Source organism: Pinus tabuliformis, chromosome J (assembly GCF_031772625.1).
Source record: "Pinus tabuliformis cultivar Carrire ecotype Pingquan chromosome J, CPIR1, whole genome shotgun sequence".
Taxonomy (NCBI): Eukaryota; Viridiplantae; Streptophyta; class Pinopsida; order Pinales; family Pinaceae; genus Pinus; species Pinus tabuliformis.
The window spans coordinates 1,369,935,062-1,369,959,107 of record NC_142295.1 but is presented as its reverse complement, the minus strand read 5'-3'; the positions used below and the strand labels follow the sequence as shown (position 1 = coordinate 1,369,959,107).

At 40.4% G+C, this 24,046-nt stretch overlaps 1 protein-coding gene across 2 annotated transcripts in view; it reads right to left on the bottom strand.

Moving 5' to 3' along the window:
* The window catches only part of LOC149232466 (NADH dehydrogenase ubiquinone complex I, assembly factor-like protein (DUF185)), a 272,389-nt gene extending 250,954 nt beyond the window's left edge, over nt 1–21,435 (bottom strand). Inside the window, exons 1-3 of one of the 2 annotated variants that reach the window (XM_089379418.1) lie at nt 21,009–21,435; nt 20,853–20,914; nt 20,439–20,582 (exon numbers count right to left, since the gene is read on the bottom strand). In XM_089379418.1, coding sequence (XP_089235544.1) covers nt 20,439–20,582; nt 20,853–20,914; nt 21,009–21,282 — 480 coding nt within the window. In that variant the 5' untranslated portion in view covers nt 21,283–21,435. The remainder of the gene's footprint in view (nt 1–20,438; nt 20,583–20,852; nt 20,915–21,008) is intronic. The other variant, XM_089379417.1, reaches the window with a different exon arrangement.
* Between the last annotated feature and the right edge of the window lie 2,611 nt (nt 21,436–24,046).

Here is a 24,046-nt window from a genome sequence, read left to right as displayed (position 1 = left end):
TGTTTGGGAGGTAGTGCCAAGGCCTGAGGGTAGGTCAGTTGTGGGCTCTCAATGGATCTACAAGATCAAGTATGTTGCATACGGCAATGTGGAGAAGTACAAGGCTAGATTTGTGGCAAAGGGGTATGCGCAAAAAGAAGGGATAGACTATGAGGAGACCTTTGCCCCAGTTGCCAGATACACTGCTATCCAGTCAATTATACTTATATCCCTAGCAGCGCATATGGGTTAGCAGATTCACCAAATGGACATCAAGACAGGGTTCTTGAACGAGGTGATAGAGGAAGAGGTATATATAGAACAGCTAGAAGGCTTCAAGACACATGAAAGGCGCAAACATGTGTGCAGGCTAAAGAAAGCTCTATACGGGCTCAAGCATGCTCCCAGGCGTGGTATGGCCAGATTGATAGCTACTTGCAGTAGATGGGATTCGTCAAGAGTGACGCAGATCCCAACCTTTACTACTTGATGGTAGGTGATGAGCTACTCATCCTAGTGTTGTATGTGGATGACCTCTTCTTGACAGGGTCATCAGGGCTCATAGAGGACTGCAAGAGGAACCTGGCAGTTGAGTTTGACATGAAGGACTTGGGGTTGATGCATTACTTCCTAGGATTGGAAGTGTGGCAGAAGGATGGGGAGATCTTCCTTGGTCAAGGGAGATATGCTACAGAGATTCTGAAGAGATTCAGGATGTAAGATTGTAGACCCATGTCTATGCCCATGATTACCAACTAGAGGAAGATAGACGCATCGGATGACGAGGATGTTGACCCCACCTTGTATAGACATCTTATCGGTTCTCTCATGTATCTGGTCAACATTAGGCTAGATACCTGCTTCGCAGTCAACAATCTCAGCCAGTGTATGATGGAGCCGAAGAGAGTGCATTAGACAGCAACGAGGCACGTTTGAGGTACTTGCATGGCACAATAGAGTATGGGTTGAGGTATACTCAAGGGGATGAGTCAGACTATGTGGATTCACAGATGCAAATTGGGCAGGCAGTTCAGTGGACAGGAAAAGTACCTCCAAGAACTGCTTCAGCATTGGATCATGGATGGTTTCTTGGTGCAATAGGAAGTAGAAGTCAATAGCACTCAGCTCTGCAGAGGCAGAGTATATGGCAGCTAACACAGTTATTTGCGAAGCTATTTGGCTTCGGAAGCTGCTAGTAATCTTGTTCAGACAAAGGATGGAGGCAACCAGTGTTTACTGTGATAATCAAAGTTGCATCAAGCTCTTTGAAAATCCAGTGTTTCATGACTTGTTGAAACACAGATATTCGATGTCATTTCATCAGAGATTGTTTGCAGCGTGGAGCAATCCAGCTACAGTATGTTCCCACAGACGAGAAGGTTGCAAATATACTCACGAGAACTCGAGGGAGTGCTAAGTTTGTCTATTTCAGAGAGTAAATGGGTATAGTGGAGAACTTGTTTCAGTCGCAGAGACGGAGTATTTTGGATTTTAGTTGTAGTAGTTGCAGCAACAGCAGTAGCATGAGATCAGTTGCAGCGCAAATGCAGAGTTGGCAGCAGTACAGGTTATGTAGTGCAGTGTCAGCAGTAGCGTAGATGCAGGGTGATTCAGCTCAGAGTGGGAGATGTATTAGAGTTGAACAGTGGCTTGGTGGGCAGTGGTTGTTGCTACAATTGTCAGACATCAGCAGCGTATATAGAGATGTTATGGGAGTGAACACCTTCCTCGCTAAGAGGGATTGTTAGTTTTTGTAGCATTGGATGGTGTTCTAGTCTCAAACTTTGCGGAGAGGCCAAAACACATGAGATCTCCATAACCCAGAAATCGTTTCTGGAAATTCCACCTAAAGACAGCTCAATTAAATTAATTGGTCGATAATTAAAAAATGCCTAAGTATAGCTTAAGGAAATCGATTAATTAATGGGAATTAATTGAGAATGGTGAGAACCCTCTAGAAACTCATATGCATCGACTTAGAAATGATCTCAGCCATCATAAAGGACTTAATCGTGGTCGTTTGTGATGAAACTGGAGATTATAAGAGGAGGTCGATAGGGTTGGAGAAGAACACAATTGAGGTCGAGTTCCTTGGCAGAGATCGAGCTTCCCAGTTGCAGTGATTCAGTAGAGGAGAATTCGAGCCAGAGAGGGGACACAGAGACAGTGAGCCTGTAAGAGGAGTTCCAAATACGGAGAGGCAGCAGCAAGTGACAAAGGTATTCCACAACAAAAGTTGCATAGGGACTACGCAAATGCTTCAGTGAGGAGTTCAATTTAGCTGAGAGGGAGATCGATTCAGCTTCTAGAGGTCGAGAAAGTCTTCTAGTGGTTTGGAGAGTCATTTCTAGTAGCGGAGACAAGCAAGACAACTTGATCAGAGAGGGTTTCTAGCCACACGTGTGAGGGTCTGCGCAAAGGCAGCGTAGAAGGGCCTACATAATGGTTGGACAGCCAGTTTTCAGAGGGAGCCAATTTATTGCTTGTGAAGTGAGAGAAACTTTCTCTCTAATATTCTTGTCAGATATTTGTTGATTGGATAGCCAGCTACGCATCCAGAGATTGTACTCAGAATTCTCACTGTTGCATAATAATAAAACCCTCATCTACTACACCGGTTTTCCCGTTTTGGGTTTTTCCGAGGACAATTGTCCAAAAATAACTGTCATTTTTATTTTGTGTGTACTCTATATTTCTCAATTTCCAACATTTCAATTTCTACAGCGTTTTATTTGTGAAGGAATTGCAGTGTGAATTATTCGTTGTTTGACGTAGCAAATAAACTATTTAATAATTAACCAATTAGAAGAATAATTTCCAATTGTCGCATTTCAAGAGAATTTTCACATGATTTTCATGTGATCTTGAGAGGGTTTTGTCAAGTGATTTTGTCACAGCAGTAAAGGCTTCTTGAAATGATTGCCCTCCTTTCTTAGCAACATTGCAAAGGTTGTTTTACCCATTCCAAAGAGAGGATGTGACCTTATTGATATTGCGTTGCCTATCTAGAGCATTGAGCTACTTGACCCCACATGATGCTTGACACTCTAAAGTACCCCAAATGCTGAAACAATGAGTCCATGAAACTTGGTGTTGGAAATATTGATGATGTGCCCAGTGGACCCAGAATACCCCCAGGTTGGCTGTACCCCTGTTTGTTGGGCGTTTTTTGTTTTGGAGCCCGAGTAATGATGGTTATCCTTGACATGGTAGGGAGGGCTTGCACATCACTTATTAGCCTCAACACTTGAGTAAAAGAGTGCGATATCACACGTCTTGCCCTTTTGAGGGTGACATTAATCACCATGGAGATGATGTATTGGTATGAAGACACTTTGTGTTAGTTTTTGTAGCATCATATGGTGTTCTAATCTCAACAATCGTCAGAGAGGCTAAGAAACACTAGGACTCTAGAACCCAGAAAAGGTTTCAGGAAAATCCACCTAGAAATGCCTTAATTAAGTTAATTAACCAGTAATTAAATTTTTCCTAAATCTAACTTGGGGAAAATGATCAATTAACAGCAATTATTAGAGGAAGGTGAGATTTCTCTAGAAACTCACACGGATCGACTAGGAAATGATCTCAGCCATTGATTAAGTTTTAATCTTGGTCGTTGGAGTCCCAACTAGAAATTATAAGAAGTCGATGGGTAGATGGAGGAGCATACTTGAGATCAATTTCCTTAGGCAGATTGCTTTCCAAAAAGCAGCAGCATTCTGCCAAAACAGTTCAAACCAGAGAGAGGACGTAGAGAAAGAGAGGGGCAAAGATAGTGAGTCCGGAGGAAGTTTTCCCGTTCCGGAGAGTCAGAAACAGAGGTCAAAAATATTCTCCAGGAGGCTGCGCAAAGGCAACGTAGAGCCTCAAGTGAGCAATTTGATTCAGCTGAAGGGGAGGACGTCTTCAATTCCAGAGGTCAGGAAGTTTTTCCAGAGGGTAGAAGAAGAATTTTCCCAGTGAACAGTAGGCAAGACGGCTAGATTGGCAGTCGATTCAGGCAGAGTGTTTGGCAAGTAGCACAAGGGTGACAAAGAGCCTGCGCAGGCCAGTTTGGATGGCTAGCTTTTCAGAGGTCAAACAGTGACAGGATTGTTTGGAGAAGGTAAAATCCCTTAGTATATTTTTGTCAGTATTTCTCTTGGGTAGATTCGCCAGTTTGGCAACATTTATTCTACTCATAATTTTTCACTGTTGCTTAATAATAAGAACCCTCAATTGTTGCACTAGTTTTCCCACATTGGATTTTTCCAGGGACATTTGTCCAAAAATAATAATGTTATATTTTTGTGTGTGTGTCAATATTTTCCTAGTTTCCAATTTATCTTACGCAATATTTATTTTGGTGAAAACTACAATTGTGAATTATTCGTTGTTTGTCATAGCAAAAAAACTATTAATTAATTTACAGTTAGAAGAATAATTTCCACTTGCTGCAATGGTTGAAATTTTCACATGGTGTCAGAGCAAATTTGATCAGAAGCAAAAGGAAGAAATTGTCCAGATTCAGAGGGACTCTGGCAGTTCAGTTTCCAGATGTGCAAAGGTCGGCTAGGCAATTCGAACTGTTGGGCAGAGGGTTCAATTTTTCCAATGCAGGTGGCAGGAAAAACTCGCAGACCCTATTAGCAGTTCCAACAAGCAGTGGTGAAGCTAGGAAGTAATTTTGGTGAAGCAAATCAGTATTTTCGCTAAGCAGATACCTTGTTTGGGCGTAGAAGGGTCTTGCAGCAGTTGCTAGAGTATAATCAGCGTCAAGTGGAAGAGAAATTACACACACAGAAGGAATTTCTCTCAGAGGGTTTCTAATTCAAAAATCCAATATTTCCCGTAGGAAAATTTTCTCACTCCGTAAGGGAGTACAAATAGCAGAGCTAGCAGTCTAGCAAGTGAAAGAGGGATATTTCCATTACATGTTGAGATTTTGCAGAGATGGCCACAGCTGGGCTTAGAGATCAGGATAGGTTAGAAGGAGCCTCGAACTACGTCATCTGGAAGGTTAGGATGTTATTCCTGCTAGATAATTTGGCCTGAAGACCTACGCAAAGAATGTTGTGGCAAAACCAACTCATGCAGATTAGTTGAAGGCGTCCAAGAAGGAGATGGCCAAGACGAAGCAGATGATCCTGGATAGAGACTGGGACCATATAGTCTCGCATATATCGACCAAGGAGATGTGGGATGCTCTTGCACAACTATACTAGAATTCTTTCGAGCAATAGAAGATGTTCTTGAAAGAAAAGTTGAAGAACATCAAGATGCATAAGGGTGAAGGCATTGATCCTTTTCTCAACAAAATTCAAGAAATCCAGGATCAACTTGTAGCTGTAGGAGAAGCTCCTCCAAATATAGAGTTGGTGCGTTCGGCATTGAACAGTGTCTCAGAGGATTGGGAGATCTTCGACCAAGGCATCTTGGGTTGAGATACTCAACCTAGGTGGGACGGGAGGTGGTCAAGCCTACAGCAGGAGGAGATGAAGCGTGCACTTGTGAAGACCTCCGTCAGTGGCGGTCGCATTAAGGGTTCGAAAGGTGAGAAGGAGGAAGATAATGTGGGGCTTGCATCAGAGGGTCCAGTCAAGGACAGGGTTCATAGGGGGAGAAGAAGAAAAAGGAGGACTTATCTAAGGTCAAGTGCTTCAGGTGTGGCGAGTTTGGCCACTACAATACTTTGTGTCCTCAAAGGAAGAAGGACAAGCAGGAGAGGCAGGACCAGGCAGCAGCATCCACAGAGATAAACAAAATGTCCTCCATGTTGGAGGAAAACTTCGCCATGTTTGCAACTATACCTCCAAGAGTGAGGTGGGATAATATGAAGCTATAGTCCCAAAGTTGCGCAAAGGTTTGGGCAGGGTCCATTGAGGTAAGCATCAGTTGATATTTTCTCATGGATCATTACCTTGCTACAAGGGTCCACAGTATTTAGTAGCAGGAGGATTAGTGTCGATTGGTGCACTTAGTTCCAAAGTGACAGTTGCGGACTAGTAGCAGTCAGATGTTGAGGAGCGCAGAGCAAGGTTGACAACAAAGCAAGAGGCTCAGTAGCAACGCAGATTCCTCAGTGGACATTGCAGAGGCTAGTAGCAGTCAGATGCTCAGGAGATAGTTGCAGCACAAAGACAGTTGATTCAGTATTTTGGATGCTTCTCAGTTGCAACGGTTGCAATAGCAGCAACAACAATTGATAGGGAGTTGCAGTGCAGAAGTAGAGTTGGCAGCAGTATAGCAATGTCAGCAGCAGCACAGATGCAGCATTAGTGTTGCGTAATGGTTGGTCGACAGTGGTAGGCAGTCACAATGACCAGACATCAGCAGTGTGCATGGAGGATGATGCAGAGACAGGGTGTTGTAGTAGTTCAACACTAGAACACCTCCCTCGTTAAGAGGGAGTGTTAGTTTTTGTAGCATCGGATGGTGTTCTAGCCTCGACAGTTATTAGAGAGGCTAAGAAATAAAAGACTCTAGAACCCAAAAAAGATTTCAAGAACATCCACCTAGAAATTCCTTAATTACGTTAATTAATCAGTAATTAAATTTTTCCTAAGTCTAACTTAGGGAAAATGATTAATTAACAACAATTAATTGATGAAGGTGAGATTTCTCAAAAAACTCACGGATCGACTAGGAAATGATCTCAGCTATTGATTAAGTTTTAATCTTGGCCGTTGGAGTCCAAACTGGAGATTATAAGAAGTCGATGGGTAGATGGAGGAGCATACTTGAGATCGATTTCCTTGGGCAGATCGATTTTCTAGAGAGCAGTAGCATTCTTCCAGAAGATTTCGACCCAAAGAGGGGACGCAAAGACAGAGAGGGGCAAAGACAGTGAGTTTGAAGGAAGTTTTCCAATTCCGGAGAGTCAAAAAGAGGAGGCCGAAAATATTCTCCAGGAGGCTGCGCAGAGGCAGCGCAGAGCCTCAAGTGAGCAGTTCGATTCAGCTGAAGGGGAGGACATCTTCAGTTTGAGAGGCCAGGAAGTTTTTCTAGAGGGCCAAAGAAGCATTTTCCCAATCAGCGACAGGCAGGACTGCTAGATTGGCAGCTGATTCATGCAGAGCATTTGGCAGGCAGTGCAGGGGTGACGCAAAGCCTACACAGGCCAGTTTGGACATCTAGCTTTTCAAAGGTCGGACAATGTCGGGATTGCTTGGAGAGAGGATAAAATCCCCTAGTATATTTTTGCCAATATTTCTCTTCGGTAGATTCACCAGTTTGGCAACATTTATTGTACTCAAAATTTCTCACTGTTGCTTAATAATAAAAACCCTCAGATATTGCACTGGTTTTTCCACATTGGGTTTTTCCGGGGAAATTTGTCCAAAAATAATGATGTTATATTTTTTTGTGTGTGTGTTAGTATTTTCTCAGTTTCCAGTTTATCTTCCGCAGTGTTTATTTTGGTGAAAATTGCGATTGTGAATTATTCATTGTTTGCCATAGCAAATAAATTGTTAATTAATTTATAGTTAGAAGAATAGTTTCCAGTTGCTGCAATAGTTGAAATTTTCACACTTTGGAGGCATGCCTTTGATCTAGAAGCTATATCTTGGAGTATGGAGCACTCATTAGCCCACATGACACTTACCTGTGGCATTTATAGCTCATTTGGAGGATGACGCCATAGTGGAGGAGGTTTTACTCCTAAAAACGTGGGCATTTATGGCATCCTTCGTTATGTTTTTGAGCTAAGAGGTTGGCTTGTAACCTCTATCTTGTGGAACAGTTAAAGTAAACTTGTAATTAGGGCTTTACTTGTACTTTTTGTAAAAATGAGGGAGTTAGGTCTCATATAAATAGATACTCCTCCACTCATTTTCATTTCATCAGAGTGCAAGCTAGTCTTTTCGATATTATGGGCAAGATGTGATCTTTATTGGTGGGACCTTTAGGTGGATGTGATTTTTGCATGGAGACATTGTTCTGGGGTTGAAAGTGTTGAGAAATCTATAGGGTAGCATTAGGGATTTTATTAATTTGATTTCTCTTAACTTGACAATTTCTTGTGATGTTCTTATTACTTCTTCTTTTTTATTATTGTGTTCTTATCATCAAGACAATTGCCAAACAATGAAAATCACAACCATACAAAGATGAACACAAGATATAGGCTCCAAGCCAAGGCAAAACCCCTCCAAGGGGAAAACCCAGAAAGAGCTTCTCTTCTCATAGAATCAATTCAAAAACCTAGACCAAGGCTACCATCGAGAATCAAGCCAGCCAACCAATCTTCCTTCTTCAATGCAAGACAAAGTCTCCAAGGGCAGCGAAGCAAAATCTCTTCAAGATGATGGCTCTTCTAGCCTTTCGTCCTTACTAAAACAGTCTGCAACACCTTCTGCAATTTCAGACCTAAGGTAACCCTAGAAACCCTAGGGTTCTCGCATATGTGAATAGTAGAAGCCAGATTCTAGACCTCCGAATTGATTTGGGGTATTTCTCCTTCTTCGCTAGGCTTGATCTAGCCCTCTATGACCTTCGCTCTTCTTTCCCAATCGCAGACCAAAGACAAGATGTAATGTGCTTGATGTGTGTCCTCATAGGTCGAAGTTCCACCTTTTTATAGCCTTCCAAGAGGCTCCATTAGCCCTCTCTAGGCCGACTTCACATAGGTTGGCCTACTTGGTCTTGGGAGCCTTCTAGACATTTTGAAAATACAAAATAATTTTTCTCTTTTTGATACAAGTGCCTGAAAGGGTCTTTTACAATAAGACAAGGACTCTTTGACTCATGTAAACCCTAGAAGCATTAAATGAATGCTTGACCTAGTGACAAATGACTTGAGCATGAAACCCATACTTTACAAAGATAATCTTCTTTTGATCTTTACATCATTTTCTTTCTTCTTTTGATAAGTACATAAAAATTACATCATTACATGAGTCAAATGACAATTATGAAGACTAAAACTAACTACATTCTCCAACAAAAAGAAGTACCTTTTGTGGAGAATTTTGTAAGTTTAATGCTTTATCATTGATATTTTTCATGTTGAATTTAAAAGCAAGGTTTCTATTATACCATGACTAAATGCTTAATTATTGTTGAAATCTTGCTTCATCATTGCATGTAAAATTGTTCTCTCTAGGGCCTATATGGAGACTCTTAATGTGCAAACACTATATTTAATTTCTCCCCTCACAATTATAATTGTTAGGGTTTTAAAAGTGGATGCCCTAAGCATCCCCCCTTACTCTATCAAGTTCCTTTCCTTGAAATTTGACCTTAAAGACTCCATTAAACCCTAGTTGGATAAGGTGTTGATCGTTAGTGTGTTGATCATCCATAATTAATTCAAATTTATCTCTTTTTTCTCTCTCCTAGATGCCTAGGGCAGCCGCTAAGACTTCTAGGGTAGATTTATGCAGAAAAGTGAAGTTTGAGTGAATACTAGTGGCTCCAATTTAGGAATTGCATCTATAAAAAGTTTAAATGCAAAATTTAGCATAGTGCATTGTCTATACCTCTTAAATAGGGATGGCATCACTATCTTTCTTGTTTCCTGGGCTGCTATATGACATTGAATGTCTCATCATTGCATATCTTCCAAGACCTAACTTATAGCGGCCCATTTCTTGGTTTAGGCATAGAGTATTTGAACCCTAGCATAGAACATTAGGCCATCTTAGGCCTCATCGGCACCCTATACAACAATAGACCTTTTACTCATCACCTTGAGCCATAGGATTAGAACATCTTTCTAGGTGATTTAGGGAAGCCTCCTTTGTGGTTTAAATCCACTAAAGAGCAGGGGAAAGGTTATTGAGGTGACAATGTCAACCCTTTCTCTTGTTGCCATAAGATCTAGCCCTGCCAAATGAGGCTTTGCAATAGGCCTAGTAGATTTTGCAGCAACAGTCCCCAAATCTCTGAACCATAAAGGATAGCAAGTCTAATAATCGTCCCCAAAAGGCGAATATCGGATGAGATGTCCTGAAACCTCATTCACTTGGTTCAAATTCATGTTCAAATTCGTTGGCCTTGAAGTTCAACAAAATTTCAACAATTAAAATTTAAGTAATAAAAACTAACATTAAATTTGACATGCTATAAAATTTAAAAATCAAAAAATATATGGAATAAATACAGTATACTCATTCAATACCTATAATGAAAATGAAAATTGCATAACAACATTGATGATTAATACCATGATATGCAACATACATATGTTGAATTAACATTGGAGAACAAGAACTAATGCAAATAATAATGTGTACAATTCTTAAAGATCAATAACAAGAATGGGAAACATGTTATAAACACATATGATATAAACGTTTGCCTATAATATTCTTTTATCAACAAATATTCTTTTATTCAAAAGATTTGTGATATTGAGTTTAATTGATTTAAATCTACATTCAAACAACTTTTTGTGGATAAGCACATATTTTGATGAAAATTTGAATGTAGCCAATCGTGGTCTAGTTTGTAGCCTTCGACATCAAGACTCAAAGGTTGTGATTGCACTCTACACAGGTTTTGTCGATTATGATTGCACTCTATGAAAGACTTGGGAGGTGTCACCATTAGGATGTGCAATCGTCAGGATGAAGGAACGAGTAGGATGATTGCACAATGGTATGGCAAGAGAAAAAAGTGAACCAAAGAGCGACACATGGGTTTCAAATTTAGATTTAGGGTTTTATCTTTTTATTTTTAAACCCTAAAAAAATGAATTTCAAATGATTTTATGCAAGATATACTTAAAATTCAAAATAGCCATTATACTCATCTTGAGGTTCGACGCATCTAAATGAATAAATTTAAGTGCCCTTGAAATTCCCCAAATTCGATGACTTAAGCCTAAAGTTGTTTTGCAAAACACTCTCTCTTCATAAGGGCTAAGAAGTCTGTTAATTTTAGGTATGTTCTATGCTTAGAGCAATTTATTTCAATTTTCATAGTTAGCTCAATATCTTTCCCAGATTAGCAATCACGTCAGCATTAAAGTAAACTGCAGATAGAACATAAACATAAATCGCAGAAGACAAGCCAAGACAAGAGGACACAAGATGTGGCCCTAGCCAGGGACAAACCCCAATGTGGGGAAACCCTTGATAAATTCTTCTTCTATGTTCTTCAATAGTTTAGTAGAGAGAGAGACAGATAGTACATTTACAACAGAAGTCAACACTTTGACTTTCTATATCTATATGAGATCAGTTGAAGACATGTTGCTTCAACTGATTCTCCAAGGTGACTCCTTCACCTATCATAGTGTTGCATCTTGTCCACTTGCTGCACCTCGACGTACTGCACCATGCTGCACTTATCATGACCATGTTATGCACTTCATGTTGTTGCTCCTGTTACTGAGCTGCTCCAATCATTGAGCTGCTCTTTATCACGGATGTGCACCCAATGTTGTAATTATTGTTGATCCGCACTCAATGACTTCTATGTTGTACTCATCATATAACATCCATCATCACTTTGTTGCCCCCATCCTGCTGCAACCATCACCATGTTGCATCCTTGTTATCTGACTAACCCTCAACATAGTAGCTCTGTCCATCTAATAGGCATTCCTGAGAATAGCCTTGTTGTTGACTTTATCTTGCTAGCATCCAAGCATCATAAGAACTTGATTGTACTGTCAGCCCTTTCAAACACCCAGTTGTTTACATAAGCTGATCTAGAGAAGATGCATTCCTTCACTATGTAACAATGTCTTATAACGATGCTGTCACCTACAGCAATCCGAGTTATCACCATGCTGTCACCTACAGCAATCCGAGTTATCACCATGCTGTCACCTATAGCAATCCAAGTTTATACTTTATCATGACAACAACTAGATGACTACAGCAAATGGTACTTCTTTGACTGCGGATTAGGGCTACGTATGAAGCTCCCTTGGACAGCGAATAGGTCCTCCTCATAAGTCAGCTGCAAGGGCTTCCTTCAACTATTTCTAGGCTTCATGACTGCAGTTAAGCTATGCCTAAGTCTCCTTTAGGACTGTGTATAGATCCTCTTTTTGACTGCGGATAAAGAGTCTCTTTCTTGCTACATATAGGGTCAATAAACAGCGGATTCAGGGCTTCATTTAGGGCCTATATTAGCCCTCCTTTCATCTACGGATTGAGCCTTTTGAGACAGCGTATAGAGGCTTATTTATGCTATATATAAGTCTCCTCTTTTCTGCGTGTAGATCTCCTCATAAGCCTGCGGCTAGGGCATGTCTTTACCAGCTAGAGCATCATCTTTACTGCGGGTAGCATATACTCTTAGTGTCTCTCCTTCACCAAAACCCAAAGACATGGAGCGGAGGAGATCACATGAAGAGTATGTGTGTGTGTATCAAATGACTTCAAGTCCTCTTCTATTTATACTAAAACGTAGAGGTTGAATAGACATGAATATTGGGTTTTTGGGCCTACATAAGTTGCTGGCCGACTTGACAATTTGTCCATAATCAAAATAAATTCATATCTTCATAAATACTTTTCGGAATCGGATGATCTTCAGATCAATCCTACACCTCTCGATGAGAGGGATCCAAGAAAAATATTAGCTACCATAAATAAGATGACCCACATGGAGTCATGCCCTAGTTGCCAATTTTAACACTCCTTCTCAACTAGGGAGAACTCCATCCGCTGATCCATATGTCTAACTGTACTATATCTGCCATCAATGCCTTGCACTGCTCTAATCTGCTGAGCTCTGCTCTGCTCTACTTTGCTTTGCTCTGCTCTGCTGAACCATGAAGAAGAAGAATTGATCGAGAATGTTTCATACCATTCTCTATTGACCCGAAGTCAGTTTCATCTGAAAAGAGTGTGTCACATCACTCTTATTAACCCGAAGTCAATTTTATTGATCCCATATCAATATCACAAGAGAGTGTCTCAAACCACTCATACTGATCCCAGATCAATGAAGGTCATCCTAGCATAGGGAGTACGGTAGATACAACGATGCGTCCATAGATAGAACTACTATGGTCCCTATCCTCATTTCCCTGCTCATTGATCATATGAGAGGTACTTCCCATGAGTCCCAGACTACATGGGTAGGATGCCTCGACAGGAGAACTAATCATCCTGTCCAGTGGATGCCACAGAGAACTAATCATCCTAGCTCACAGGAGAACGAATCATCCTGTTCCACAGTCACCACAGAGAACGAATCATCCTGTTCCACAGTCGCCACAGAGAACGAATCATCCTGGCCCACAGGAGAACGAATCATCCTGTTCCACAGTCGCCATGGAGAACGAATCATCCTGGCCCACAGGAGAACGAATCAGCCTGATCCACAGTCGCCACGGTGAACGAATCATCCTAGCCCAAAGGAGAACGAATCATCCTATTCCACAGTCGCCACAGACAACGAATCATCCTGGCCCACAGGAGAACTAATCATCCTGCTCATAGTGCACCACCAGGGGAGGGTGAGTCACCCTGTGGTCGTATGTTGCTCCAGTAAGTACCCCAAGCCCCCCAGAGCTCCCAGAGCTCAATGCATGCAACATGTAGGATCCTTATAAGAAGGTCTCTCAACAACTCCAAGTCGTTCGAGAAAGTCACAGATTAGACCTTTCCCCGGGGCTTTGACAAAATGTCTACGACCTGTACATTAGTCTCAATGCGATGGAGCCTCCTCGCTCATTGACTTACCATATCCCAGATAAGGCAGTATATGATGTCTATCTACTGGAGCAATCATCAAATACGGGATTCCTCAATAATCGAATTCTACCTCTGGTTGTCACAGAGAATCACAGTGGTATTCATCATGTGTACAAACAGTTCACTTAAGAGCTTCTGCAACCATGCAGCTTCACACGAGATCATACTCGTAGCTATGTATAGGGTCTCGGCAGTGCTTATAGCAACCGACTTCTGCTTCCTGCTCATCCACGATATCGAAGCAGAATCCAAAAAGAACCAGCACTAAGAAGTGCTCTAGTGATCCTCCACGCTGCCTACCCAATCAGCATTCGAATAATCATGCAGTTTCATATTTCCGACAGTGTATCTCAATCCATGAGAGATTGTGCCCCAAAGATATCTCAGAAGATTCTTGGCACCAATCTAGTGAGGCTCAACCAAATATGAGCTCACCATGCTAACTGCAAAACATATGTTCGGATGGAAGTTCACCAAGAACATCAATGTGAATGAGTTTATGAAACTCAAAGGCATTTCCCAAATCTGGTCCGACATCACTACCATATAACTTCTGAAAGTTAAGATCCTCGAGGTAGTCACAAGCTTGTAGTTTATCATTCCACATCCAGAATCCAACTCCCTCTTACTTCTGCAAAAGAGAGTCTGCACCGGTCAGAAATAGGTCGTCCTCATAAGGTGCCGGTATGAGAGGTCTATCATCCACAACCTTCAGGCAATGGTTTGGATCGGTTTCACTCCTAGTGAATCTCAGCTTCATCAGACAATTATCAATCCTCTCATACTACGCCCGGGGTGTTTTGCTTCAAGCCATAGAGGGCTTTCTTCCACTTGCATACGTGAGATTCCTGATCACCAATCTCCAACCCCTCAGGTTGTTCCAAACATGTGGACCTGCTATATGAGGGGAATGGTCCCCTTGTAAGATTTTCCTTCGGTACATCTCAGACATGTACTTTCATGCTCTTTTTGAATTCAGGCATCCCTATCACTATCTGACTCACAGACCTCCGGTGCTATGTGTCAATGGGCATGGTCCTCAGTGGACTTTCTGCAACTTGATACAACCCTGAACTCAAAAACATCTTTGAAAATTCTATTTTCAAACACGTACCTTTCCATCGATGAGTGCCACCCTCTAACCTTCGACTTCCATTGCTGAAATGGACACCAGGTTCTTCTTGCAATCAGGTACATAAAAGAGATTCTGTAAATGAATCGAGTTACCCTCATTTAATTGAGGGGTAACATTCCCTACACCCTTTCTGGGATAGGTGGCATCGGCTCCAAGTATAATCCCACGATTGTTTCCATCTCTACAAAATTAGAGAATGCACCCTTCTATTCGATGAAGTGCCTTGAAGCACTACAATCAATAAGCCAGATTCCTAAAGAATCTGAAGGAGAGGGCCAATACAAGATAATGCTTCTTTATCTTATCAAAAACAACATTTGATTCTTCATACCTAGGATTCCTTGCTTTTTATGAAGAGTTGGCCATTTCCTTGATGACCTGCATTACCTGTCATTCCTTTGATCATTGAAGATGTCCCTGGAATGATTGTTATCATCATCAAGTGATGTGTCCCTGCCATTCGGACACTCCTTCGCATAATGGCCGAACTAGTTATCTGCCTTTCCTTCCACCCTGAGATCTGGTCTTCCAATGAAGTGATCTTTAGGTAGGCCATATTCCGCTACGCCATTCTAATAATATTCTCTGCTTTGACTTCACCCTCGGTGAATTTGAAGAGGGGTGAGGAATCCACTGATCCTTTTGTCCTTTCCCAACTGTCTTTGGTGATTGCTCTTTCACTCTTGCTTGGGCATTATCTTCACCTCAGTTCCGATACCATGTTAATTTTAGGTATGTTCTATGCTTAGAGCAATTTATTTCAATTTTCACAGTTAGCTCAATATCTTTTCCAGATTAGCAATCACATCAGCATTAAAGTAAACTGCAGATAGAACATAAACATAAATCGCAGAAGATAAGCCAATACAAGAGGACACAAGATGTGGCGCTAGCCAGGGACAAATCCCAATGTGGGGAAACCCTTGATAAATTCTTCTATGTTCTTCAATAGTTTAGTAGAAAGAGAGAGATAGTACATTTACAACAGAAGTCAACACTTTGGCTTTCTATATCTATATGAGATCAGTTGAAGACATGTTGCTTCAACTGATTCTCCAAGGTGACTCCTTCACCTATCATAGTGCTGCATCTTGTCCACTTGCTGCACCTCTACGTACTGCACCATGCTGCACTTATCATGACCATGTTATGCACTTCATGTTGTTGCTCCTGTCACTGAGCTGCTCCAATCATTGAGCTGCTCTTTATCACGGATCTGCACCCAATGTTGTACTCATTGCTGATCTGCACTCAATGACTTCTATGTTGTACTCATCATACAACATCCATCATCACTTTGCTACCCCCATCCTGCTGCAACCATCACCATGCTGCATCCTTGTTATCTGACTAACCCTCAACATAGTAGCTCTGTCCATCTGATAGGCATTCTTGAGAATAGCCTTGTTGTTGACTATGGCCTATGGCCTATGGCCTAGCCTAGCAACAAGATAGGCCTCCAATACTTTATCTTGCTAGCATCCAAGCATCATAAGAACTTGACTGTATTGTCAGCCCTTTCAAACACCCAGTTGTTTACATAAGCTGATCTAGAGCAGATGCATTCCTTCACTATGTAATAATGTCTTATCACCATGTTGTCACCTACAACAATCCGAGTTATCACCATACTATCACCTACAACAATTTGAGTTTATACTTTATCATGACAACAACTAGATGACTGCAGCAGATGGGACTTCTTTGACTGCGGATTAGGGCTGCGTATGAAGCTCCCTTGGACAGCGAATAGGTCCTCCTCATAAGTCAGCTGCAAGGGCTTCCTTCAACTATGTCTAGGCTTCATGACTGCGGCTAAGCTATGGCTAAGTCTCCTTGCTAGAACAGCAGCTAAATCATCTCCTCTAGGACTGTGTATAGATCCTCTTTCTGACTGCGGATAAAGAGTCTCTTTCTTGCTGCGTATAGGGTCAATAGACAGCGGATTCAGGCCTTCATTTAGGGCCTATATTAGCCCTCCTCTCATCTGCGGATTGAGCCTTTTGAGATAGCGTATAGAGGCTTATTTATGCTGCATATAAGTCTCCTCTTTTCTGCGTGTAGATCTCCTCATAAGCCTGTGGCTAGGGCATATCTTTACTGCGGCTAGGGCATCATCTTTACTGCGGCTAGCGTATACTCTTAGTGTCTCTCCTTCACCAAAACCCAAAGACGTGGAGAGGAGGAGATCACATGAAGAGTATGTGTGTGTGTATCAAATGACTTCAAGTCTTCTTCTATTTATACTAAAACGTAGAGATTGAATAGACATGACTGTTGGGCTTTTGAGCCTACATACGTCGCTGGCCGACTTGACAATTTGTCCATAATCAAAATAAATTCATATCTTCATAAATACTTATCGGAATCGGATGATCTTTAGATCAATCCTACACCTCTCGATGAGAGGGATCCAAGAAAAATATCAACTGCCATAAATAAGATGACCCACATGGAGTTTGGCCCTAGTTGCCAATTTTAACAAAGTCACACCCATTGTTGAGCTTGGGGTAGAGGGCTTGACACATGTTAAAGCATGGCCCCACCAACTAGATTTGAAATAGGTGTATACTATCACGATATCAATTTCGTCCCTCCAAAAGTGAAAATATAGGTTGGCCAAAAAGCTCTTCAATGCATTTAAGATCATAATGTTGGTTTTACTCTGGCTGAAACAATTTTGTGATAAGGATTCTTATTGTAGAAGTATTAATCTTAACAAACCCTTATTAAACTTGTTGACATCTGTAAGTACAATTATTGCATTAGATTGATAGGGACATGATTTAGTCACTTATTAATTTAGGAGCTATGATCTACACCTACTTGTACTTCCAAAAAAAAAATAGTTGACAAACTTGATAGAACAAGATTAAGAGCGAACCATGATCTATATTCCATAATTCTCCCATTTTAAAAAAGAATGATTCAACGTTAAGGAGGATTTGGCCCTTGAAGGATAAAACAGTTGCAAGTTGTGAGATGCTATAGTCTTGTGTGAAAAAATTATTGAATCAGTGTAAAAGATTAGTGTTGGAATTATGTGTGTAATCTTCACGTGGCTACAACACTCATCATTAATGTATTTGTAATCATAGCTAAGGCCATCCTTTGATCATTTATTGTAATACTAGGGAGTGGTTAAGGCCAGCCTACTTAAACTTGTAACGTACACTCATTAACCCTTCTTGGGGGAAGCACCCTACTTGAGTTGTGTCTAAATACACAACTCTCAATAGTATCATATCATCTTGTGATCTTCTTGATCTCTCTAATAAATTGTTTTATGCCTATGGGCACCTATATCTTTGGCGTTCTCTAGAAATTGCTATTTCTTTCTTTTATGAGCACTTGTGTATCAAACTTGTGCTTGGGTATTTTTCTCTCTCTCTAGCACTAGGGTTATCTCTCTCTGGTGCACATGTCACTAGTTTGCAAAATACACGTTTGTCTTTGGTTCCATTTGATTCACTTGCTTTCACTTGTGAATCTCAACAAGTAGCAAACAAAACAAACTATACAATTACGTTGATCAAATTACCCAAAAACCAAACAAACTTGTGAAGTATTAAGTGTGCAACAAATATAGCTTAGTATAGAATAAATTTAAGTATTAAGTATGAAAATGAACTTAGCAAAAGTGCAAAAATGCGTTCATAGATTAGACTAGAGTGTGCACATTCATGCAAAAAGACAAAAGAATGTATGCTCTTGCAAATTGTTATCTCCATTACAAAGAGAGGTACAACACTAAGTTGTGGAAGTGCTCTATGTTAGAACCTTGTGATAGAGCTAGACCAATGATCTACATATGTAATGAGATTGCATATTTATGCAAGTACAACTGATTCTTAATCGATGAGTCATCCAAGGAAGATCTCAACAATCAACCTTGGGCACTATGCATGAGGTTGATCACCACGTCACCCCATGGAATTAGGGTCAATTGTTGCAATCATTGATTTGTTCCAAGTTGATCAAAACTTTGAACATTGGTGCAATATTGCAATTGACCTATTCAAACTTGACCATTGATCTTGACATTTAGACATGTACAAGTGAGTTGACTAGTGTTGTCCTTGTGCAAGAATCTTGTGCTAGCACTAGTGAAGGAGTTCTGGTGTTGGCATTGAAACTGGGCAATGGCACAAAACCTGTTCCAGTGCTAAAATAAGCACTAAAAGTTTGACCGAGAGAAGGAACTAATTCTAGCATTGGTGTAGAATTGTGTTGGAGTGTCTGTCTAAGTATGCGATCAAAAAATGCATCCCCACCAAATCAGAAATGGTCCCCATTGCATGAGAGGGCAAGAGAGGGAACTTCTACGACAATGGCCCAAGTGTGGGATACTTGATATAGGATATTTGATTTTGCATGAACTTCTGTTGCTATACTAGCAATTGGACTATTATTAATCTAAATTTCTATGCATGGTTGATGGTTTTGCAAACTTTAAATGGAAGTAGCAATTGTGAGTTTAGGAGGATCTTCTAGAACTATCTAGCGTTGATCTCTAATGGAAAGGGTAAAACTTTGTGGCCAACACTAATAGATGCCATTTCTCTCTCACTTGGATGGCCTAGAAGTACATCACAGATACGTAATAGTGCTACATCGCAGAGTACCTCATCTTGGAACTGATTGATTAAACACGAGAGCCTGCACTGTTGTGTCACACACAATTGTTTTTCTTGGTGCAACCAGCCAATAGGGTATGGTTTTGGATGTGGCAGAGTCATTAAGTTGAAATCTAATGCATCGACAATAATCAAATTATTTTGTCATTGTCAATAATGAAGTCAAGAGGTTTACCTCCAATGCATAACAACCAAAAATGGAAGAGGCATTTCTTTCCTTCGTTTAGATAAGAGGTGTTTGCATCTTGTGTAGTGAGGACCACAAGAACAGGGTGTGTCAAGTTCAACTTCAATGATTTGCAAATCCTACAACAACACAATGGGCAAGTTCATGCTTATACTGTAGGATCTCTATGCATCACAATGTGTTGCAGTCTTATGGAGGCTACACAACTTCCAGTTTGAACCTTCTAATGTCTGCTATGACATTGCTGTGAACCCTGGGACTGATCATGTTGCTCGGGATTTAACTGTGGGTCCTAAGACATCAGGCTTATTGACGATTTTGCATTAGGATTTATAAGATTCTTGTGGGCTTAGGGATGTATGTTCTACCAAATTTGCCTGAGACTCGCACCCATCGTCATCACTTTTTCGAAATGCCATTCTGGTGGGGCCGACCACAGTGAGAATGTAACCTGCTCAACGACTTGATACTCTGTCAACCTCACCAGTGAACGAAGGCCCTGTTGGCCAGAGTGACAAACTTTGAAGTTACTGGAAAGTAAAAACGTGAAAGTCTTTTGAGTAAGAATGGGAGCAGTTGGACCCAATCCCACCTGGATGTTCTCCTAATTGTAGATTGGTGGGGATTTACCACAAATGGCTCAGGTTCGATTCTCAGAGCACTCCATAATGATTGTACCAGAGAGCCCCTGAAGCCGCACGTCCCAGGAATTTTGATCCCACTCTGGCCAATAATTAGGTGGTTTCTGTTTGTAATTTTTTTAAATGTGAAGCCACACAGCCCAGGAACTTTGATCCCACTCTGACCAATAATAAGGTGGTGCCTATTTAATGTGGGCAGCTGAAACTATAGATTTCTACCTCACCAAACATCTGACTGACTTCGGGAGAGGTGATAAAGTCTCCACCAGCACCAAACACATCTCGATTCATATAAAACCCAGCAATGGGATTTGTCAAGACTTCGCCCATGTACTCTGCCATTGTAATGGGCCCTCCACGAAACTGCATGAAAGCAACAGAATGCACAAATTCAGTCCCGAGTTCAAGGGAAAATTTCTCCATTCCTTCATTAATCATAAGTTGGAGACAATCAGGCATGGGTTTGCACATTATACGAGTAATCGTGCGTTGAGAGAAAATACATATACTGGAAACAAATAACAATTCTGAAACAATTTTCTAGTGAACTTGTTTTTTATTTACGTGACCTATATGAAATCCCAACACTATCATTTTCCCGAGTTCAAACAACAAGTGATGAATGAAGCTTGCCTTTATAAGGCTCTTTATGTTTTTAACCATGGGGGACTCCTCGCGAACCTTGTGCTCGTGCTCTGCCATAGCAATTAAAGTCGGTTCAAAAAGGAGGCCCTGAGATTGAAACTTATAGAGAAAACTAAATCCGGTAGTGACTCTGATTTTACAAACCTGGGGGATTATACAAGCCCGAGCGATCGACTGAAATAACCCTGCCAGAGGCGCTACTGCTCTCTGCATCTCCATCACTATCCGTATTGATAGTTGTATTTGCATCTGTGCTGCTTTGAGGCGAAGGTTGTGAGTTTGATGAAAGTTGAGAAAATGGAGCTCGGTGGAGGAAATTGGAGCAAAGGAAATCCGAGTTGGTCGCATGGTGTCTGCGGTGGAGAAGAGACCAACGACAAGAAGAAGCTACGAATAAACTCCTCCTTATTGCCGCCATGCTGAAAGGACCTCGCCCTTCAATTTCTTATTTCTGCTTAAACCCAAAAATGACCGATACGTTTTTTCACAAGAGGAGTTGCGAGTAGCAATAGCAGAAGTCCAAAAACGATACGAGAACGTTTCCGCACAAGAGGACTTGAGTGACCATAGAATGTGATATCTTAAAAGCAGTTCAGATTTTTAGCCACTTTAGTATTTTAATATTTCTATGCGAAAGAAAGAACAAAATTATTTTAACATTAATAGTCTATGGGATAGATTGTTTCTTCATGTGTTTGATGTGTTCGGCTTTTTTTCTATGAAGCTTCACAATAAATGCTCCTAGCTTTTCGACAAATCCCTCGCTAAATAGATTATCCCAAGACCTAGCTGCCAGCATATCTACATAATTTTCCCTGTTGCCTTTAAAGGTCTCACATTCTAAAATGAAATGCTTTTTTGTTTCCACTTTTCCGGAAGAACAAAACATGCATACTATTTCCTCCCACACTTTTTTTGGCTTTTTTCAGTGCCCTGTTTCATAACGGAATTGATGGGAATTAGTCTTAATTTTGGCTCTCCAAGAGATATTGGCCTCTATGTATGCTTTTGGTTGATAACTATGAGTGGGATTAAACACTTCAATATAGTACTTTTTCTTTCTTCCTAGCTCCTTATCCCAAGTATGCTGGTGGAACTTATCCATAACAAAAGTTTTTATCTCTTTGTTGTTTATGGGACACGTGTTCAAGCAAATACCCCATTTACTAAACCATTTGTTATTTTGTTGCATCCATGTTTTTTTTCTTGTTGCACAATCTGTCATTAAAGACAACCTTAGGCCATCTACCCTCTTTCATTTGCTCAATTTTTTTTAAATACCTTATGACTTGCACCATAGCAATTGCTTTAATAAGAGCAGCCTCTATTTCACTTAACAAGATAGGATAAGGAACTGTACTTTTAATCTTGAATTTGTTTGTAATCAAACGCTTCTGAATTTTCTCAATTTGTATCCACTGCATGTCGGATGTATTGCTGGCCCATAGTTCACAACCATAGAGAATCACTGGAATCACTAGAAGCCCAAAAAGAGTTTGAGTGGTTTTCCAGTCCCATAACTATGTCTCTCTACACTTATTTTGAAAAGCATAAATGGTTTCCAACCCCCCAAAGTTCTTTTCTTTCTACAACCATCCAGCTTAGATTTTTGTTGAAGTCAATTATGAGGTATTTGTAATCCGCAACTTCTTCCAGAATGTTGCCTTCAAAGTAGAACTTATGTTGGTTATGTTTTCTTTTTTAGAGAAAACCACTACTTTCGTTTTGATAACTTGCATCCCCACACTTCTACAAAAATGCTCAAGGGATAGTAAGTGCTCTTGCAAACCAAGAGTCGATTTAACAATCAGAATAAGGTCATCTACATACAAAAGAAACCTTATAATAAACTTACCCAAATAGATAGCATCACCCCCTTGCGAATTTAACCACTCCTCAAGCTAGTCGATTAATGAAATATAGAAAACCATTCTATTTGGACTTAAAATATTGATACAAATAATGAAATTGAGGCATAGATTATTATATTAAAAGATTCACTGAAATGATATTTTAACGTTCACAATACTAAAAATAATCTACGGGACCATCGGTTCCTTTTTTTTGCCTTTTGCAATTCAATCTTTTTCTTATTCAAATTGATGATGAGATGGCCCAACCTTCCAACAATCCCCTCATTGAAAAGACAATGCCAAGAAATCAATGCTAACATATTCTCATAACTCTCTCTAATGTCTTTGAACACATCACATTCCAAAATGAAATGTTTTTCCACTTCCATTGCCCTAGACGTGCAAAATGTACACACTCGTTCTTCCCAAACTTCTTTAGGCCTTTTCCATTGTCTTGTTTCACATCGAAGTTGATGCGAGTTGGTTTTTAATTGAATAATAAGAACATTTTCCCCCCACAAAATGCTAGCTCCAATGAACTCTTTTTGTTGTAGATTACACGTAGGGTTGAATTCCTCAATGTAGTACTTCTTCTTTCTACCCAACTCTTTTCCCCATACCCATTAATGAAATAGTGATTGGATATTCATCTTTGGTCATTGTTTTCTTTTTGAATCAATCTCTTTGCTCTAGTTGGTAATGTTTGATTCCAAGAATCAAAAATTTTAATGATTTGATTCTAAAAATCAAAAATGCATTTTAATGATTTGAATGAATGAATGATATCTTAACATCCACGACACTAAAAATAGTCTATGGGACCCTAGCCTCCCTGTTTTTCGCCTTTTGCAATTTAGTCGTTTTTTTATTCAAACTGATGATGAGTTGGCCCAACCTTCTAACAATCCCCTTGCCGAAAAGACAATGCCAAGGGAACGATGCTAACATTTTGCCATAATTTTCCATAACGTCTTTGAAAGCATCACATTCCAAAATGAAATGTTTTTCCGATTTCACTACCCCAGAAGTGCAAAATGTACACACTCGTTCTTCCCAAGCTTCTTTAAGTCTTTCCACCATCCAGTTTCACACAAATTTGATGCGAGTTAGTTCTTAATTGAGTAATAAGAATCTTTGCTCTCCATGAAATGCTAGCTCCAATGTACTATTTTTGTTGGAGATCACAAGTGGGGTTGAATTCCTCAACATAGTACTTCTTCTTTTTGCCCAACTATTTTCCCCATATATGCTTACGAAACTTCTCCATAACAAAATTCTTTAACTCCTTGCTATTTGAGGGACAAGCATTGAGGTAGATATCCCATTTTT